Source organism: Canis lupus, chromosome 3 (genome assembly GCF_048164855.1).
Source record: "Canis lupus baileyi chromosome 3, mCanLup2.hap1, whole genome shotgun sequence".
NCBI classification, from domain to species: Eukaryota; Metazoa; Chordata; class Mammalia; order Carnivora; family Canidae; genus Canis; species Canis lupus.
The window spans coordinates 34,115,183-34,134,781 of NC_132840.1; the positions used below are offsets into that span (position 1 = coordinate 34,115,183).

Genomic DNA, 19,599 nt, shown 5'->3' on the forward strand with positions numbered 1-19,599 from the left:
AAACCCCATCTGGCTGTCCCCTCACTGCTGCCATGCCAGGAACCCCAGTGTCCCACAGAGCCCAGTTTGAACATCACCAGTTATCCAACTCTCCATACAGGTGACATCAGGAAACCTGGCTTCTCATGCCAACCCCACCGTGAACTGTTTTACCTCGGGCAAATCGCTCAGCCTTGCTGGGCCTTAGTTTCCCCATTCACACAATGAGTCTATTAGACGGGATGGTTTCTGGAGTCCTGAGCTTTAATCTCTGGTGTGAGGACGACTGTGATCCCATGACTGTAATGTTCTCACTCTGCTTCTGTGGTCCTCTGACTTGGAGATTTCATGGCTTCATGTTCCAATTCCAGAGTGCCCGCAGCCAGCCCAAGCTGATGCAGCACAGTGGAGACCAGACGGTGGGAAGCAGAGTTCATTACCTGCAGTGCGCTGCCCAGGAGCGCCAGGTCCCTGGGGAGGGCTGGCCCCACATGGGATGGAGGGTGGGGTGGGGAGGGCTGTGGGGGCGGAGCAGAATCAGCAGCTGCTCAGTGGGCAAAGCAGGGAGAAGGACCCAGGTCTCCTGACTCTTGCTCTATCTTTAGATCGCCATAGCAACCGTCACCAGGGCTCCCGGCTGGAGGCGGGCTGAGCTGGCTGCCTGCGGGAGGGAGGGGTATTTGTTTCTGTACCTCTTTTGCTGGGGAAGGACTCTGGGCTGGGCTCTCGAGCCAGGGGAGACTGAGAGCCGAGCTGTCTGCAGCAGGAAAGGCCTGGGCCCAGTACAAAATAACAGTAATCCAGGGCCCACCTTGCTCAGAGAATGTGATCAGGTCACAGACCCCAAGACCGTTGTGTCAGGCTTGAGGCATAGGAGGTGCAAAGTCAAGTTCCTACTCTGAGGAGCTCTTAGCTACCCCTGTGGTCATTCCCTAAACACTTAGCAGGCAACACAGCTGAGCCAGCCCTGAGGCCACAGCAGGAACATACAGTTTTCAGGGAAGGCAGGTTTTAGAACAGGCATTTACCCCTACGGGTAGGGTAGGGGTAGGACGGGACGGGAGTCCGCAAGCCCTCTAATCTAAGGAACCTGGGAAACTCCTGCACCTTCTCCTGCCTACCCCGACTCATTCCGGGGCTGGGCACGGCTTTCCCCCACAGAGGCCTCCTTGACTCCCATGCTGGTCTTTCTCCTCCCCAGGGCCCCCGCAGCCCCATACTCTCTTGCACAGGGATACGCCTGCCTGAGGGAGCTGGGAGGCTTGTGGGGTAGATGAGAGACAGAGGTGCACAGAGGGAAAGCATTTACCTAAGGTCACCTGGCCAGTGAGCAGTGGGGCCAGGCCTGCACTCTATGTTTTCTGACTCTAGTCTGTGCTTCTTCCAGTGTCTCAGTGGCAGGATGCTGGCTGGGGCTTTGGAAGGGAGGCAAGGGCTAAAAGAGGAAGTAGGAGTCCTCGGCTAGGCCTGCACACAGCAGACACCTGGCCATGTCCTTGGTAAACTCGGCTGAGCCACAGACCAATGCAAATGGCTTTCTCCGGCAGGAGCTGACCAGCTCTTCAATCAGGTCCTGGGCCAGGCGGCCAAAGCGGGTCTTCTCCCGGTAGCTCCAGGGAAGCTTCTCCAGGGAGTTCTCCTGAGACAATGAGACAATGAGAAACAGTGCAGGTGACTACCGAGAAGTCTTCCAAGCTCACACGGTTCTCTGTCAAACGAGAAAATTGAGGCAGAGAGGTGGGAAGGCAACCTTCAGCCAGCCCTACCCCAAGCCGGGGATTTCCTGGCCCTGGGGCTCTGCCTACCCTAATGAGCCAGAGGGTGGATGCTTATCCTCCCACGGCAGGTGAGGTACCGGAGAGGAGGCGGACATCCCAGGGCACATCCCAGGGCACACAGTGAGGCAGGCCCCACTATTTCTCAGTTTCCCAGAGGGCACTCCACCTGTCACTCCAGGGGGATGTTTCCTCCCCAAGATAGGGGGCGTCCCAGTACATTTTTAAGGTTGTCCGCCACCATCATTCTGGGAGCATAACATGTGCTCACTTGTTTCATAAAGTTTTAAAGACCTTGTTGATCACAGATATTTACTGAGTGGTCACTCTGCGTCTAGCCCTGTGCAAGGCCCTGGGATGTGGCAATGTCTCTAAACAGAGAAGGTTCCTGGTCTCGCTCTGGCTGTGTGTCTCAGGGATCTGGGGCAGCAGTGCCTTAACCAAGAGGGTGGTATTTCTCACATAGAAAGGCTGGAGGGAGTATTCCACAGTGCATGGTGCCCAAGCGACCCAGGCTTTTCTCTTTCTGCTCCTCCACCCTTCACTTGTGGCTTTCATCCTAGGGTCGCAAAAGAAAAACTCCACCTCAAGCTGACTTAGAGGAACTTTTTAAGTGGACATTTTATGGAGGTACAACACACATACAGGAAAGCACACCAATCAGGAAATATATGTAGTTAGAAAATCTCTAATGGAGAGAAGACACCATGTAACCAGCATCTAAACAAACAACAGAACAGGACTGTCACCTCTGCAGACCCTATCAAGGCGAGCTTCTAGCTTCTGGGGCTAAGCAGAGAGACAGGAAGGAGGAGGGGGCTGGAGTCTAACCTCTGCCACCGTGTCCCAGCCGAGCAACCATGGCCTCTGTGGGCCACTGTGATGAGTGGAAGCCTCAGGGGCTTGCGTCACAGAGCTCATCTGATCCCAGAGGCCCCAGAAGACAACATTGTGGTGCTCACAGGGGATCCTCTCCGATGATCTGGTCCTTCCCATATCTGACCTCCTAGTTCTGACCTGACCCTTGAGGGCTGGGACCAGCAGGGCCCAGTGACCTTACCTGTCCCTCCCACTGCCCAATCCCCCCAGGCTAGTGAGATTTGGCATAGCACCCCTCCCCCATATACCCAGGGATGCGGTGGGTCTGGTTGCTACCCAGGTGGGGTGGGGTACCCTTACCAACGATGACACAACAGGGTGAATGCTGTTAAGGAGATCCCGGCCCTGACGGCAGAAATGCTGACACCAGTCTGGGGACTCTGGAGAAATTTCTGGGATAGTCACAGCTCAGCAGAGAGATGTGAGCGGTGAGTCGACGTTAGGTGAGGAAGTGGGGATAAGTGCTCTGGGAGGGGGAAATGGCACCAGCACAGGCAGGCCTGGCAGCCAGAAAAGCACCGGGTACTTGCAACCAAGAGCAGACCAGTGATGCCCCAACATGCAAGGAGGGTGTGCCAGGAGAGGAGGCCACAGAGGTCGGGGCAGCCATGCAGGCTTGGCCATCATCCTGAGAACAGCGGGGAGCTGTGAAGGGCTGGAAGCAGGGTGGTGATGTGGTCAGTGCTGCCCTTCTGGCTGCAAGATGAAGGGCAAACTGGCAGGGAGTGGCTGCAGGGGGAGACCCATGAGGCTGCTGTGGCTGCAGCCCAGGTGGGCCAGGGAGCATCCTAGGTCAGGGAGGCACAGAAGGGCAGGAGGCACCTCCCACTCCATCACCCCTCACCTGCTCCTGTCGTTGACAGCCAGCTCACTCGCCTGCCCAGTCCCAGGCCACTAGCATCATCAATGCCTGGCCCAGGGCTGAAGGCCCTTTATTCCTGGTCAACTTTAACTCTGCCCTCAAGCCCAGGGTCAATGCCAGCTCCTCTGTGAAGCCCTCCCTGCTTGCTGCCAGTACCCTCCACACCCTCCATGTAGGACCTCTCCCTGTGCTGTCTTATACCAACAAGCAGTAAAAATAGGACCTCTGGAGCAGGACCACCTGGGTTCACACCTAACCCTCCACCCACTTGGTCAAGGTTCTTTTGCCATATGTATAGAACAGGCACAGTGGCAGTACAAGCCTCCTAAGATTGTGGTGGGATTAGATGATTTAACACACACAGAGTGCCTAGAACACTGCCAGGCACAAAGAAAGTGGTCAGTGAAGCCACCCCTGTGGCTGTCTCCCCATAGAAAGGTGAGTGCCTGGAGGGCTGGGGGCAGGTCGTCCTCATTTCTGACCGTCCCTGGCACCTGACATGTGGTTGGGGGTGGGGGGAGGAAGGCTGGCCAAGAGCTGACAGTGCCTGGTGCCGGCCTTCCTGCCACTCCTCCTACCTTCCTTTGACCTGGCCCTTGAGTCAGGCTGCACACTAGCCTCTGCTTTGTTCTCCGGCCTTCAGCACTTCCTGTTCCTGCTAATGCTCACCAAGCATGGCCCTCCCGATGTTCATGCCACTAAGCCTTCTGTCCCATGGACAGGCCCACAGAACCTGGGCACCGAGGATTCCAGGACCTCTGGGGCTGGGGTGGGGAAACCTGGTTCCCTGACACCTGCCCCAACCCGGTCACAATAGTGAAGATCACGGCAGTCTTTAGGGACCCTCTGATGCTGCCTCAAATAGAAAACTGATGAGAAGAGTGCTTCACAGTACTGGGCAGTGAGGCCAACCCCGAGCAACACAGAATGGGGGGAAGGCCCTCACCCTGGGGGTGTGTGGAAGAGAAATAAAGGTACAGACCAAGGAGAAGGCAGCTTAGGGCCTGGCTTCTGATGAGAAACCCTGGGCCAGAGGGGAGGGAGTGGGCAGGGTGGCTCGGGGGCATGCGGGAGGAGGGATCTCAGGGGCAGGGGTCAGGAGGCAGTTCAGTATCTGCAGCAGGGAGTCTGGAAGCAGCTTTCTTCCCATGTAGGAGCGATGTGGTGTGGTAGGGACCCTGATAAATTTGGTGAACCCAGAGCAAGCTTGCTCCACCAATTATTGATGGAATGCATGCCTACTCTGTGCCTGGCACTCTGCAAAGCACCAAAGACAGTGTGATGATCCAGACACATGATCTCCGCCAAGAAGGAGCTTATGCCCCCACTGGGGGACATCTGCGGCCTGGCCCACTGACTCCACAAACAGGCCCCCAGCCCTATACCTGGTGACGCCAGAGGCAGATGGCAGGCAGCATGGTGAGGAGGGCTGGAGCTCTCCCAGGGCTCCAGGCCTGGCTTCGCCCCAGCCAGCAGCGTGGACAGATTTGCACCTTCACCTCTCTGAGCTTGGTTCCCGCATCCACCCAAACAGAACTGTACCTGCCTTCCTTGCAAGGCACAGGGGGGTGGGGGTGGGGGTTCCCACCGGCAGCAGAGATTACTGGTATAGTGGGGCAGGGAGGCCACAGCAGGTCCTCAGGTCGGGCACAGGGGGACTGCACAGCCTCAATCTGGGAAGGAAGTACCCATGCAGGACTCACCTGGCTGAGTACAAAGAAGGTTCGGACGTTCCAGAAACGGGCCTGCTCCTGGAGGAAGGTTTTCAGGTAGATACCCTCGAAGGTCTTGAAGCAGCCGACCAGGGTGACGAAGGTCTCGTCCTCTGCGTTGTCTGTTATGCTCTGCAGGACTGGCACCATGGGGGCCAGGCCAGTGCCCGATGCCAGCATGAGGAGCTCACCGTGCTGGGGATTGGAACGGGGATGTGGCAGGTCTCAGCCTGCTCACCCGCCACATGGCCTTTTCTGGGGCTTGCCTGAACTGCACAGCACATCTGAGTTCCCCTGTCTACATCCTCCAGGAAGCCATCCTGGCTTGTGAGGTCTGTGTAACAGCAATCATGGACTCTGGGGGCTGATGATACATGAAATGGTCTAGCCCATCCTCCAAGTGGCTTAGTTGCTTTCTTGCGAATCTCCACAGGACTTTGCTTACTACCTCCCAAAGCCATTTGCTCTGTTATAGGCTGACTCCCCTTGCCAGGGAGATCTCTCTACCTCACACTGAGCTGAAATGTGCACCTGCCAAAGCCTTGTCCACTGCCCCTATCTCAGCCCTGCCCTGTAGGCTGCCTTCTCCACCCCTAGGCAGCTCTGCAGAGATCTGAGGGCCCTGACATGGATCCCTGAGCCTGCTCTTCTCTAGTCTGAGATACTATGCATAAGCGCCTAGCACGGTGCTGGCACAGAGGAGCCACGCAATAAAAGTGAATCTTTCCTAAGAGGCCCCAATGCCGCCAACCCATCACTGAATCCACGAATCCATCTCCTGGCTCTCGGTCTGTTTAGGAGGCATGATCTTCTTTAAGGTCAGTGCTTTAAAGGTTAGCTCCTGACCTATGTGGCCAAGCAGTTACCTCCTGCATTCTAGAGCTTAGGCTTCTAAGAATGCAGGCCAAGTTTTCACCACTAATGCACATCATGCCCCTGCATGAAACACTCCCTTGAGTATCAGTCATGCAGACATGGGTATAAATCCCCTGCTGTATGATCTGGCCAACTGCTTCACTTCTCTGAGCCTTGGTTTCATCATGTTAAAAATAATAACAGCTCCTCTCCACAGTAGCACATGCCTCAGATTTGTCGTAGGATTAAACGAGATGCCATCAAGTGTCTGGTGTGGATCCTGCTGCTCCACATGATTTGACCCCTTCTGTCATGGAGCCCCGCTACTGGACACACCACCCTATCCTGCGTGCCCCCAGACTCCTGCTCCCACCCCTGTCCCGTGCGCACATCCTCAGCCTCCTGGTCCCCAGCATGTGTGCTCCTCCTTCTCCCACCACTGCTCAGGGTCTCTTTTGGAAAGTCTTCCCCGAGCCAGTAGCATGTGAGAGGTCCTTCTTTTGCATCCCCACCTCTGTGCACCCTCCTCATGACACTAGTCATGCCGTACTGCCACCATTTGTGTAGGTGTCTGTCCCCCATCACACTGTGAGCTTCTGGAGAACAGGGCCTTGTCCCACCTGTCTGTGGCCCTGGGTGGGGTCTGAGAGTGTCTGGAAGGAACACATGGACAGATGCTCATATGCCAGTCTCAGGGCTGCCACGATATCCATCTACAATGAAGATGAAGGCAGAGAGGAAAGGCAGGGCCAGGGAGAGGGTCAGAGCAGCCCATGTCCCCTGGGCATAGAACCAAGCCTTAGCCGGTTTCAGCAGTCACATTTTTCTGTGTGAGATGCCATCTCTTCTCTCTTACTGACTAGCCCTACAACCTCCCTGGATAGGAAGTACAGAGACTTGGTAGGGGCATTCTGTGGACATGGAGAAGGCTTCACCTGGAAATGCTCAGAACAATGTTCATCAGGTGTCCCCTCTAGGTCAGAAGGAAACAAGGACAATCCTGGTCCCTGCTTTCAGGGGCTGGGGAAGAGCTAAAACGCAAGGCTGAGCATGGTTTATACTAGGAGTATGCTGCAGAAGAGTATTGCAACATACATACCACACATGTCTGCAAAATGGAGGTAGCAGTACCTAAGAGCTGCCGTGAGGGTAAAATAAAGTTTTATACAGCAAGTGTGAACATCAGAACCTGGCACATAGGCAGCACCATCCACGTGCCTCATAGTATTGTCACACACATGTGTGTGTGCATGGCTGTTCCATCCATGTGTAGAAGGGGAGCTGGAAGGTTTCTGCCATGGTAGCGAGCCTGGTATGTCTGGGTAGGCAGCCTACAGGTGTTCTTTCTTTTCTTCCTTTTGCCTCTCCATATCTGACTTATTATTATTATTTTGGTAATGTACAAGTACTGTATTTGTAGTAAGGAAAAAAACAATAAAAGCTATTTTTATATTAAACAAAAATAACAGAGAAAGGAATGATTCATTATTTTTCATTTGCTTTTGATTTGCTTTGTTGCCTAATTATAAAAGTAATAGGTATTCACTGTGGATAATTTGGAAGGTATAATGAAGAAAACGAAAATCACCCATAATTCCACCACTCAGAGCTACTAACACTGCATTGCATTTTCTTTTCATATTTATTCCTGTGCATTTAAACTTAGTTTTCCAACCTGTTGTATATGCAGTTTTGTACATAGTGTTTGTCACCTGATCTTATAGCATAAGCATATAACATCATTTATAAACATAATTTAAAAATCCAGAATGATATTCTATCAAGTACCTGTAACCCATTGTATTTAACTATTCCCCTGCGGCTGAATATTCAGTTTCCTCCAATTTCCTGCTATTATAAATAAAGCTTCAGTGAACATGTGCACAAGAGGCAGCATTTGGATTCTTTCCACAGGACAGACTTCCAGGAGTGGAATTACTGGGTCAAAGGATTTGAAGATTCTTAAGACTCTTGGTACGCACTGCCAAGCTGCCTTCCAGATAGGCACCAACTGATGAGAAATTATTAATTCTTGGGCACATCAGGGAAGGATATGAATATGCCAGGAAGATGAGAGAAAGGGCCTCTGAGTGGAGAGCTATGGAGTATATTTAAGGGAGTAGTCTCCACGGTGTTATAGCTGGAATGTGAAAGTGGAAAGATGTCTGAGGGTCTGATGGTACAGGAGTCCTGAGTACCAGGTATATGAGTATGGATTTTCTAGGCAATGGGCAGCCCTGGATAGTTGTAGAGCATATGCAGGCAGTTTTGTTTATTTGTGCCCATCCCATCTCCTCCCATGTCCAACCCCAAGGATGCTTTTGGGCTTGGGCTCGGGCTCAGGAAGACTACAGTGCAATTCTCCAGCCTGAAACCTAAAAACTGTGGTCCTGGAAGCTAAGCCAGGAGGGGTCTCCTGGGGACTTGGTGTGCTGGCACTGACCTGGTTTGGTTTATAGAAGAAGTCGCCGAAAGGTCCTCGCCAGAAGGTTGTGTCTCCTGTACTCCAGGACTTGACATACCGGGACATCAGCCCAGTCTCGTAGCACTGGGAGCAAATACAAGGAAACCTCACTGGGATGGATGCAGGCCAAGCGCCTAACATGGGTTATCTCACTGAATCCTCCTAGTTGCCCCAGAGTTGGTACATGGGTCCCAGTTTTCACATGAGGGCCCAGAAGCTTATCCAGAAGGAAAATGGTGAGGCTGGGATAAGAACCACAGGACCGACAGGCTTACTTTCAGAGGTCTCAAAACCACATGACTAGGGGGGTCCTGTGATGTAACATCACTGAGTAAAGAACTGGGTATGAGATGATTAATGGCAACTGACACTCACTCTACTGGGGAGACAACAGGGGGTGGTGGGGACTGTGGTAAATTGGTGAGTACATGAATGCTCCTTCTAAAGGAGGAAGTTGCTTTGCAGATTCTGGATTATGGATTATGGGAGGTGGATTATGAGGCTGATGATGCCATATCTTCTGATTTTCTAAGAGGGGTAAGAGATTCAAATTTTTTATTTTTGAAACATCAGAAATTAATTCTAAATTTAAAATGCTGTAGGCCCAAACCAAATACACTTAAGTGCTGTAATCCATTTGCAGGCCACTCATTTGCAACCTCTTCATTACCTGTCACTGTCTCCTGGCTGGATGGAAAAGCAAGGGTTGTGGAGAGGATTCCTTCATGGGAGTGGGCAGGCACCATGCTGGGGCTGCATGGAAGACAGCTAGACCTTAAGCTCCGTGAAGGCAGTCAGTGCCAGAACCTTGGAAAAGACTTCGTAGATATCTCAATGAATCAGTGAATCAATCCAGATTCAGGCCCTTCCCTTAAGGAGCTCACAAACTAGGAGGGCCAAAGTCTCACATATATACAAGGTAGAGACAGTCTAATACCCAACGAAAAGGACAGAATGCTGAGAGAGCCCTGAGGAGGTACAGTCACTTCCAATGGAGTAGGATCAAGGGTGGTTTCCTGGAGGAGGATGCATTTGAGCTGCACCTTGCAGACGAGGCAAGATTGCATTCACTAGGGATGGGAGCAGGAAGGCACACAGGGTTCTGTATCAGATGTGATATGGTCAAGGGTAGGACAGCCCAAGACATAAGAGTGTGAGGGAAAGGGGGAAGCTCTGACAGGACCTGAAGGGTGTCTGGAGTGAGAATATAACCAAGTTTGAAGGAGACTGGGCTTTGGTCACCAGACATGCTTTTGAATACCCACAGCTACCTCTGGGAGCATCTCTGACTTTGTTGGGTTCCATATGCATCAAACAAGGTAAGTCCACAGCCCTCCTGTAGGAAGTCTGGGAGGGAGGCTAAGTTCTCCTCCCAACTCGCTGGAGGCTTGTCTCAGAAGATGCCTGTTTTCTGGACCCCGTCTTGAGGAAGCCATAGCCCCAGGTATGGCTTCCATGGCCCTATAGCATAGACAGCACTCAAGGAGAAAGGAAGGATTCTTCTGTGTCTCCAGCACGTGCGTGGAGCCTGCTCAGTCTGTACTCATTAAACAGAACTGACACTGAACTTCTGTTCTTCTATGTGGGATCATGTTACCCAAGGGACCTTGGGACAGTGACATCATCACTCTGAGTTTCAGTTTTTTTATCTGTAAAGTGGGATAATGAGATTTACTCTGCAGGATGGTTACGAGATTGAAAGGAGATGATGAACATGAAGAGCTGGAAAGAGTGCCTGGTGCCCAGACAGTGCCCGAGAGATGGGAATGCCTCCCTCCCATCCACAGGGGAGGTAAACCTAAAAAACTCGCCTGCCTCCACAATTTGCAAAGACATTTCCAGCTCTTCCCAGCCAGCGGCTTAGGGATAATTAAGCATCTCTCTAAAGAGAGGCTTTCCGGTAAACGAAGGAGAAAATCAGCCTTGCAGCTGGGAGAGATCCAGCTGCCCTGAAGAACTATCTCCAGGCTTATCCTTTCAACAGAAACACACCCAGACAAGCAGCTTGGGGAAGCAGGCCATTTGGAGAGGATTTGTGGAATCTCCCAGACAAACAGTTGCGTGGAGAAGGGATCCCATCCAAGCTTCTGTGTGAGGGAATAAACACTTGGGCTTTGACTGCAGTCAGGGAAGGCAGGAGCCAAGACAGCCCTGGGGTCCTGGAGTCAGGAGGCCAGGACTTGCTCACTGGCTACACTTCTTAATACTTGTGGAGCCTTGGGTCCTCCTGGGGTCTCAGTTTGCTTGTCAGTGAAAGGGGAATAATAATTCCCGTCCTACAAGGGAGATAAAGGATGTGAAAGCTATTCTTTTTTTTTTTTTTTTGAAAGCTATTCTTAAACATCAGTGTTCCCTAGGATTCTGTTTGGGAAATGATGATGGAGACTGTATATCAGGTTGACCTTTGTGAAGCTACCGTTTCTGTAAGTCAAAAATGTTAGCATATCAAAAGTTTCATTATTTTTTCCACATAATCGTATCTTCAAGACCTCTTATACATCTGGTGTGGAGTCCTTGGGTCCTAGGGGGTGGGGCAGTATTTGTACCCAGCCCATTTTGTTCATCTCCTCTCTGCCAAGTGCCCCTCCCACCCCGGCTGCTCCCATGAGCACCTCTCTTCAACCTCAGACTGGGTACAGTTGCCACAAGACCTTGTTTCACCCCTCCTTGCCTTTGGTCATCTGTCCCCTCGGCCTGGAATGCCACTCCCTGTCACTGCCAATTTGTATTCCTTCCTCAAGGCCCGAATCCAATGCACTAGCCCCATCTACTCCCTGAGAATGGTCTGAGGCCCCACCTTTTTGCTGCTCGTCCCCTTCTATTCTGAGACAAGTGACGAACAGCTCCTCAAACCGTGCCTCCTCTGCCATCGTACGTGCTGTTTCCGGCCCTGTGACCTTCCTCCACTCCTTAATTTCAATGCACGGTTCAAACTCAGCTTCTGTGAGGAAGCCCCGCTGCCTACCCTGCACCCCCAGCTGCCCTGAATCAGGTTGAGGCCTCATGTCACGGCATCTCTCACATTGTACTGCCTTGGTCTGGCCCCCCATCCCAGGGCGGGAGTGTATCTGACTCATCTTTGAAGCCTAGCCACCAGTACACAGCAGGGACAGGAGACTTGGTTGCCCCTTCCCTGGGGCTCAGTGCTCACTCCCTCCCCGTGAATAGCTGAGAAGACGAGAGGGAACAGCATTACTTTTCTCAGTCTGAGCCTCCTTTTCATAGAATCTGTCTCTGCTGCGGTCTGAGGTGACAGCTCCCCTCCCCTGGGAAAGGAGGAGACGGGAGAAGGTTTCCTTCACTCTGACTGCACTTTCCAGCCAGCCTCCTCCCACGTGAACACTGGCTTTTCCCCCATGGGGGGCACCGCCCCATCCTGACCCAGGTGGCAAACAGAGGTCTGGTCTGTACCATCCTAAGAGCATCTGCGTGGGTCAGCTCACCTTGATTAAAACTTCAAAGTACCCTTCTGCATTGGCAGGGCTGATGGGTGTATAGGCTCTCTGAATTTCTAAGTCATCCACCTTCCCTCTGAGAAAGAAAAGCATATATATGGTCAGGTAGTCAGCCAGGCATTTGACAAACACTTATAGGTACCTACTCTGTGCCAGGCTGGGGAAAGCTAGCTGTGGCCTGGCCGCCCCAGTGGTCCTCACTGAAGGTGGAACAGAAAAAAGGAGTGTTGGGCTCCCCCACTGCCACATGCTGGCTGTGAGACCTAGGCAGGTCACTGATCCCTTAGCTGCCCCTCTGTAAAGTGGGGGCAACCATGTGTGTCCCTGTTGTATGGTTTTAATGGGATCACAGATGGGAAAGTTTTCAGAGAATCCACTGATGATGTGAGCTGTTTTTAGGACATCACTGTGGTTGGTCCTGACCTCTTCCTGACCACAGAATGAGAAAGATAAAGACTGCTAACATTTATTAAATACTTACTACCGGTACCAGAAGTATCAGAATTAGAAGGATCCTCAAAGTTGCCCTAGTCGAAAGCCTCACCTCATGCATGAATCCTTTTTATGATGTTATCAACAAGGGGGCCAGGATGATTATCATGAGCAATAATAAGAGCCATGTTGTATTAAATACCTACTATGGACCAAGCATATTGTGTACATTACCTCATTTAACCAACAATAACCCACATGAGGAAACCAAGGCTTAGGATGTTACTCGCCTGAGGTCACACAGCTGAAATTCACCCTTAGCTCTGTCTGACTCCAGAGCCAGGTTCCTCACACGACACCTCAGAGGTTCTCAGGAGCATCCAAGCACCCCTCTTTTGAGTCCTACTGTGTATAAAACTTTCTTCTCAGAGGTATGCAAACATTAAAAAGGCTCCATCCTGGGGCGCCTGGTGGCTCAGTTGGTTAAGTGTCTGACTCTTGATTTCAGCTCAGTCATGATCTCATGATCTCGGCAGGGTCGTGGGATCAAGCCCTGCTTCAGACTCTATGCTCAGTGGGGAGTCTGCTTGGGATTCTCACCCTCTGTCCCTCCCCCTTCTCGCACACATGTACTCTCTCTTCAACAAATAAATAAATCTTTAAAAAAAGAATAAAAAATTACAAAGCCCCATCCTAATGCATCAAAAGCAAGAAGCCAGACCAAAATATTCAAGAAATGCTTAGAGAACAACCAAGGAAATAATAAACACGACATGTGGTGTGGCAGGGATGCAAAGAGCACTGTGGCACCTGCTACCACAGAGGTAAACACGGACACACTCCACACGGAGGGAGCCCTCGCACGGGGAGCTTCAAGAGGCCTCCTGGAGCTTTTGCTACCATCCTGGGTATGAAAGAGGCAGGCCACTGACAGATAAAAGTGGGGACAGGATAGGAAGTAATCCAGGCAGAAGGCACAGCCTGGGAAAGACCTTAGAGGTAGGAAATGCAGAGCAAGCCAGGAACTGGTGAGTGGGTCATGAGGCTGGAGCAAGGCACGAGTGTGAGGGAGGAGTGGGGAGAACTTGGTAGGGAAGGAAGCTGGGGCCTTGGGGAGCTTCCCTGGAACACCAGAAGGGAGTGACATGGTCAGATACCTGTTTTAGGGCTGTCACTGGAGCAGCAGAGAGGGTAGAGGAGAGGGACCAAGCTCAGGGCAGAGTGCTGGGCATCCCTGATTCATGAATGGACGGTTGCATGGGGTTGTGGGCTGCCCTGGAGCCGTTGGGATGTTGAGCTTTAAGGACAGCCAGCCAGGCCACAGGCCGGATACACTGGGCACAGACACCAGGGGTCAGCATGAGGCAAGTGGCTCAAATGTGACCAGTAGTAAGATACTCTCCTCATCCTCTGGCTGTACCTATTTTTTTTTATTTTTTTTAAGATTTTATGTATTTATTTGGGGGAAGAGAGAGAGAGAGAAACAGCAAGCATGTGTGAGTGCACAGAGGGAGTGGCAGTGGGAGAAGGAGAGGTAGGCACCCTGCTGAGCAGGACTCTGAACTCGATTCCAGAACCCCAGGGTCAAAGGAAGACCTTAAAGGACAGAGGCCCCAAGGTGTCCTTGGCTATACCTTCTGTCTGCTTTGCTGGATCCTCCCTTTCCTGCCAATACCACAAATGCTGGAGTTGTCCGTTTGGCCCTTTGTCCCTCTTTCCATGCCTCATATGCTCCCAAATGCCATCCAGGTACAGGGTGATAATTCCCACACCCACATCTAGAGCTCATCTCTCTCTGCTGAGCCTCAGATCCAGAGTCAACCATCTAGCAATGCCTCCACCTGGAGGTCCCAAAGGGCCCTGACCCTGGGCAGGTGGGCTGGGAGGGGATCAAGATTGGGGGAGCTGTCAGAAGAAGGCTTGGAAGAGGAAGAAACTGCAGAAGACACTGGTAGAGGGTAGCTGGGGAGCCAAGCTGTCTCGGTTTGAATCCTGGCTGCAGGACTTACTACCTGCATGATCCTGGGCAAGTCCCTTATGCTGGAGGACAAGTGTCCTTCCTATCAACTGGCACTACTATTAGATTCATACTGCAGGCTCTAGAGGCAGACGGCTTGCCTTCACATCCTGGCTCCACCACTTCCTAACTGGGTGACCTTGGGCAAGTTACTGAACCTCTCCAACTTTGGTTTCCTCCAAATACACAGTTGTGTGAGTATTCAATGAGTTGCTAGGTGTGAGAATACAGAACTGTGCCTTGGAGAATAAATGCAATGAAACTGTTTGCTGCTACTGTTGGTTATTATGAAAACACAATCCCAGAACCCTCTGAGTCAGGCAGCACTACGTTTACTTTAAAGGTGATGAATGGGGATCCCTGGGTGGCGCAGCGGTTTAGCGCCTGCCTTTGGCCCAGGGCGCGATCCTGGAGACCCGGGATCGAATCCCACGTCGGGCTCCGGTGCATGGAGCCTGCTTCTCCCTCTGCCTGTGTCTCTGCCTCTCTCTCTCTCTCTCTCCCTCCCTCTCTGTCGATCATAAATAAATAAAATATAAAAAAATAAATAAATAAATAAATAAAGGTGATGAATGGGGATGCCTGGGTGGCTCAGTGGTTGAGCGTCTGCCTTTAGCTCAGGGTGTGATCCCGAGGTCCTGGAATCGAGTCCCACATCGGGCTCCCTGCATGGAGCCTGCTTCTCCCTCTATGTCTCTGCCTCTCTCTCTCTCTCTCTCTCTCTCTCTGTCTCTCATGAATCAATGAATAAAATCTTTAAAAAAAAACAAATAAAGGTGATGAATGCAGGCTTAAGGAAAGTGAAGCAAGTTGCCTGTGACCACACAGCCAGCAAATGACAAAGCGGGGCTGCAAAGCTCTGGCCCTCCCACTGAGTGTACCGTAGGATGAGGTGCTGGCCAGGCCGCAGGCCGAGCTGGCTGTTCCTGGGGACCGCAAACCGAACACGGTAAGTGTCCTCGGTGAGTCTGTCCATGGCACTGATGCGGAAAGCCAGGAAGGTCTCTGGGCTCAGCCTAGATGGGCAGCTCTGCAACAGGAAAATATCCAACAGCTAGGCACAACAGACACACAAGCACCCACAAGCTCCTTTCTTGCTGCCCCCCAGAACAGGCTATTTATCTCTGCCTGAAAGTTTTCTGTATAGTAGAGAGTAGTCTCCCCTCCCCTCCCCTCCCCTTCATGCTCTGATCTAAGAAGACCTGAGCTTTTCATACTGAGCTGCCCCTGCTCAGAAGCCTTCTGTGGCTCCTTTAGCCACAGGATAACATGCAGTCTCTTTAGAGGGATACTCCACGGGCCTGTGGACAAACCTCAAGCTTCATTTTCTCTCCGATGTATCAGATGCCAAACTTGTCTCTGTTTTCCCTGCTTGCTATCTGGGAGTTTTTATTTGTTCAAGCTGTGCCCCTTATGCAGAATATGCATCTCCAATGTATGAAATATCTATTCATCCTTCAAACCTGCCAAAAATCCAGATTTGCAAAATTTAGAAATTGATGGGAACTTAAGATGATCTAATCCAATATTCTCATTTTCCATGTGGGGAAACTGAGAACTGAGGCCTGAGTGGTAGTGGCTTACGTGTCCAAGGTCATCCCTGAGCAGGAATTCAAATTCATGTCTTCTAAGTCTCAGCCCACTGCCTTTAACATTCCAGCCACCCGCACCTCCTTCAGGAAGTCCTCTCTGAATGTCATGACTCACAGATCTCTCTCCTGTAAAATGCCCAAACCTCATTCACTCCTGGAACGACCCCATGCCCAATTCAGGGTCACGCTTTGAACTTGGATCTGTCTGCTTCTATTAAGCACACTCTTTTTTCTCTGCTGTGCAGAGTCAGGAAAAGCTTCCCCACACAGGTGCACTGTGCAGGGCAGAGGCCAGGCTGACACTGCCACCCTGGCCCTTCTTGTCTGAGGAGCAGTGCTCTCTCACCTGTGGCTCCTCCCCATTCAGAAGGCTCCTGTCCTTGCTGGCTCGGGCTGCCTCCCACCTTGCCAGCTCTCGGTGATAGAGGTCAAACACACAAGGTGAGCAGCCACTGCCACAGCATTGAGAGGGCAAGGGCTCCACCGGCCGAAGCTGCAGCCAGGCTCCCTCATCATCATTCTCCTCATTCTCATCCGTCATCAGTGGGGCTTGAGCAGCCTGGGAGGGACAATTGGTGCTCCTCCCGGAACAGATCTGACTCTGTGAGGCCACAGGCCCAGACCCTCTGTTGTTGGCCTGAGAGAAGGAAAACATGTGGGTTACACTCTGGTCACCTCTATTTCTCCCATTCTGAGGCCTGCAGGTGTCACACTCTGTGTGAGCAGTGGGACAGGGATGAATCAACCCTGAGATCGGCTGCCTGGCAGGGGAAGCAGGCAGACGGGACACAACAATCAGAGCTGGCAACCAAAGTTTCCTGATTTCTTCCCAGACTTTGAGTGCTGAATTAAGCACTTAACATAGAAAACCATAATGAATTTAAAAAATATTTCAAATGATAAAATATAATATTTAAGTGTAATTTAATAATTATAAAATTATTTAGAAATAAGATTAGCAAACAACGCTTCTGTAGCTACCATGTAGTCAAGTACAAAGAACCTTGCTAGCAACCCAGAAGCCACTCCTATGTGTCCCTTCCTGATCACCTCCCATCCCCCATAAAGTAACCATAATCCTGACCTTTGGTATAACCATTCCCTTGCTTTTCCTTGGTTTTGCCACCTTTGTGTACAAATTTAATCACTATAGTTCAGCTTTGCCGGGCTCTTGCCTTTATGTAAACAGAATCCTACCAATGTATTCTTTTGTGTCTAGTTTCTTTCAGCAAGGTAAGTCACCCACCAAATTGCTGCATTTCATTTAATCTTTATAATGAGGCTGGTACTAGAGATGTCATTTTATAAATGGGAAAACTGGGGTCTGGGGCGGGGGGGCGGTAATAATGTACACAAGATCACATAGTTCCTAAAAGACAGGGAGGTCCTGTTTCTTGGTTACCAATCACTTCCCACAATTCCTAACCTTTAAGGCCTTTTCTACTTTTCCTGCTTCCCATGTCCATTTACACTGGAGCTTCCAATGATCCCAGAGGATGTGCTTCCAGTCTCTCCCTACACCATCCATTGGCACATCTGCCACCAGCTCTAATCATGACAGTCTCCCGCTTAGCAACGTTTAACAGCTCCCCAATAGCCTACTGGCTCCAATCTAATCTTCTTGCCTGGTGCCCCAGTCTCCTTCTGATCAGAACTTGTCCAAAACCTCTTATCATTTAGTTTTGGAAGGGCAGTCCCTCTGTGTGCATGTGCAATACATCTTTTTCTTATACTAGAAAGGGCTTGGTTTCAGAAAACTTGGTTCTATTGCTCATGAACTCTATGATTTCAAGAAGGTTTAGCAGGCTTGAGGGCAAGGATGGTGTCTTATTCTTTCTGTATTCCACCACCAAGCACAAGCCTGGCATACGGAAGGCTCCAGTGAATGGTGAGCGCTCATTTAGTTTGCAGATAAGGTCTCGGAGCCAGACCAGCCACAATGCTAGGTGTTGGGACATAAGATGTAAATAGGACATGGGCTCTCTACCTTTATAGAACTTGCAGCCTAACATGAGGTTATCTCAATCCAAACCATTTTTGTTTTGTGCTATGGACCAGGGATGCATTGTGAGTGAATGAAGTCTAGAACCCTCTTCGTGCTTTTTTTTTTTTTTTAACTCTTGCAGTTTTTGCAAGATAAGTGAGAGAACAGAGAGCTCTGTGAACTGTAATCTGCAAGACAGTGTGAGGGTTATTCCTATCAGTACTTGCCTTGAACCTACCTTCTCTGGGTCTTAATTATCCTACTTCTTTGATATTTTGGAAATTGGCAGAGAAGTTGGCCAAGTCCTTCATGAACTTTTAAATATTTGGTTCCTGGGATCCCTGGGTGGCTCAGCGGTTTAGAGCCTGCCTTTGGCCCAGGGCGTGATCCTGGAGTCCCGGGATTGAGTTCCACGTTGGGCTCCCTGCATGGAGCCTGCCTCTCCCTCTGCCTGTGTCTCTGCCTCTCTGTCTCTTGTGAATAAATAATAAAATCTTAAAAAAAAAAAATTTGGTTCCTGCCTCCTTCTAGCCTCTACCTCTTCAGTATAAGAAGCGCTATGTTTAAGCTAGGACTTGACACGTTGTTGCCTCTGGTAGGATGACTCTCTCCATCCTTCAGGGCTTTTCCTTAAAGGTCACCTCCTCTGAGAGGTCCACCTTGACCCTCCTCCTTCTCCTTCTCTGTCATGCACCCTATTTGTTTCTATTATGTATTGATTCATTTAACATATATTTGTTAGTGCTAGGCATTGTGCTAGGTGCAGGAGACAGAGCAGTGAAGAAGCAAAACCCCTTGCGCTCATGGGGTTTACATTCTAGCGCGAGAGACATCATGAGACAAGATCAAAATGGAAAACCTGGCCTTTAGTGTTAAATGCTAAAAACGAAAAAATAACTGGGGGAAAAGAATGGAAAACACATTTGCCAGTTGCAACGGCTTATTCGTGGACTTTACTTGCTTTCTACCCATGCACTCTACATTCCATAGCTGTTTTATTCACCAACGCAAACCAAATGCCCATCACAGGGCCGAACACATTGCAAGCAGTTGATAAAACAGGTGTTGGTGCAAGGAGCAAAGGAACATTTTTCCCAGCTCTGGCCTTGCTTCTGGGACGCGGACAGGTAAACCCCGAGGAAAGGGGGGAAACTAACTCCCTCCTGACGCTGGGGAAGGGGCGTGCAGTCGGATGCAGCCATCTCAGGCTCGGGGAGGGGCAGCGGCGAGCAGCGGGTGGTGAGGCAAGGAGACGGGAGCGCACCCCCCACGGCCCGGGCGCTGCGCAGGTGCTCTAACTTAGGGGCTCGGAGGGAAGTACCCTACCCAAACTTCAACTGCCCAGGTTGCCCTACGTTGGGATCGGAAGTACTGGCGTTCTACCCCTAGTCCTATCCCAGCCTATCCCAAGACCACTCACCTCCACACCTGCGCCTCCCCTCGAGCTTCCTCCAGGTGCCGCCCTCCCGAGGGAGGCGGCGGGGGGAAGGGAGGGTCTCTAAAATGAAAATAGCCTGTGGGGTGGGGCAAGGCTAGGATGTCTCGATTATGATTGGTTGAAGTGGCTGCCACTCACGAAACGAGGCTTGGCGC

At 51.1% G+C, this 19,599-nt stretch overlaps 1 protein-coding gene across 5 annotated transcripts; it reads right to left on the reverse strand.

The window, feature by feature from the left end:
• Positions 1–222: 222 nt before the first annotated feature.
• CYB5RL (cytochrome b5 reductase like) lies at positions 223–19,582 on the reverse strand. 5 transcript variants are annotated; one of them, XR_012028102.1, is made up of 9 exons: positions 19,427–19,582; positions 16,369–16,659; positions 15,312–15,460; positions 11,970–12,057; positions 8,506–8,610; positions 6,683–6,775; positions 5,199–5,402; positions 1,289–1,618; positions 223–640 (listed from the first exon to the last, which is right to left on the reverse strand). XR_012028102.1 is itself a non-coding variant. In XM_072820337.1 (8 exons), exons 2-8 carry the CDS (start codon positions 16,561–16,563, stop codon positions 1,415–1,417), a joined length of 1,038 nt encoding a protein of 345 aa, XP_072676438.1. In that variant the 5' UTR covers positions 16,564–16,659; positions 19,427–19,582; the 3' UTR covers positions 223–1,414. The 5 variants fall into 5 exon arrangements, 3 of the variants coding, with proteins under 3 accessions (XP_072676438.1, XP_072676439.1, XP_072676440.1); XR_012028103.1 differs by lacking the exon at positions 223–640 and adding an exon at positions 2,217–2,313 and having other exon boundaries at positions 1,479–1,618; XM_072820337.1 differs by having other exon boundaries at positions 223–1,618.
• Between the last annotated feature and the right edge of the window lie 17 nt (positions 19,583–19,599).

What these genes read in the sequence shown, in the direction of transcription:
- CYB5RL (XM_072820337.1), bottom strand. Translation starts at nt 16,563, where the DNA reads ATGACGGATGAGAATGAGGAGAATGATGATGAGGGAGCCTGGCTGCAG. An exon ending in ACTTTGAAGTTTTAATCAAG is followed by an intron (nt 8,611 to 11,969) that starts GTGAGCTGACCC and finishes ATTTGCTCCCAG; the next exon opens with TGCTACGAGACTGGGCTGAT. An exon ending in CCTTCTTTGTACTCAGCCAG is followed by an intron (nt 1,619 to 5,198) that starts GTGAGTCCTGCA and finishes TCATTGTCTCAG; the next exon opens with GAGAACTCCCTGGAGAAGCT.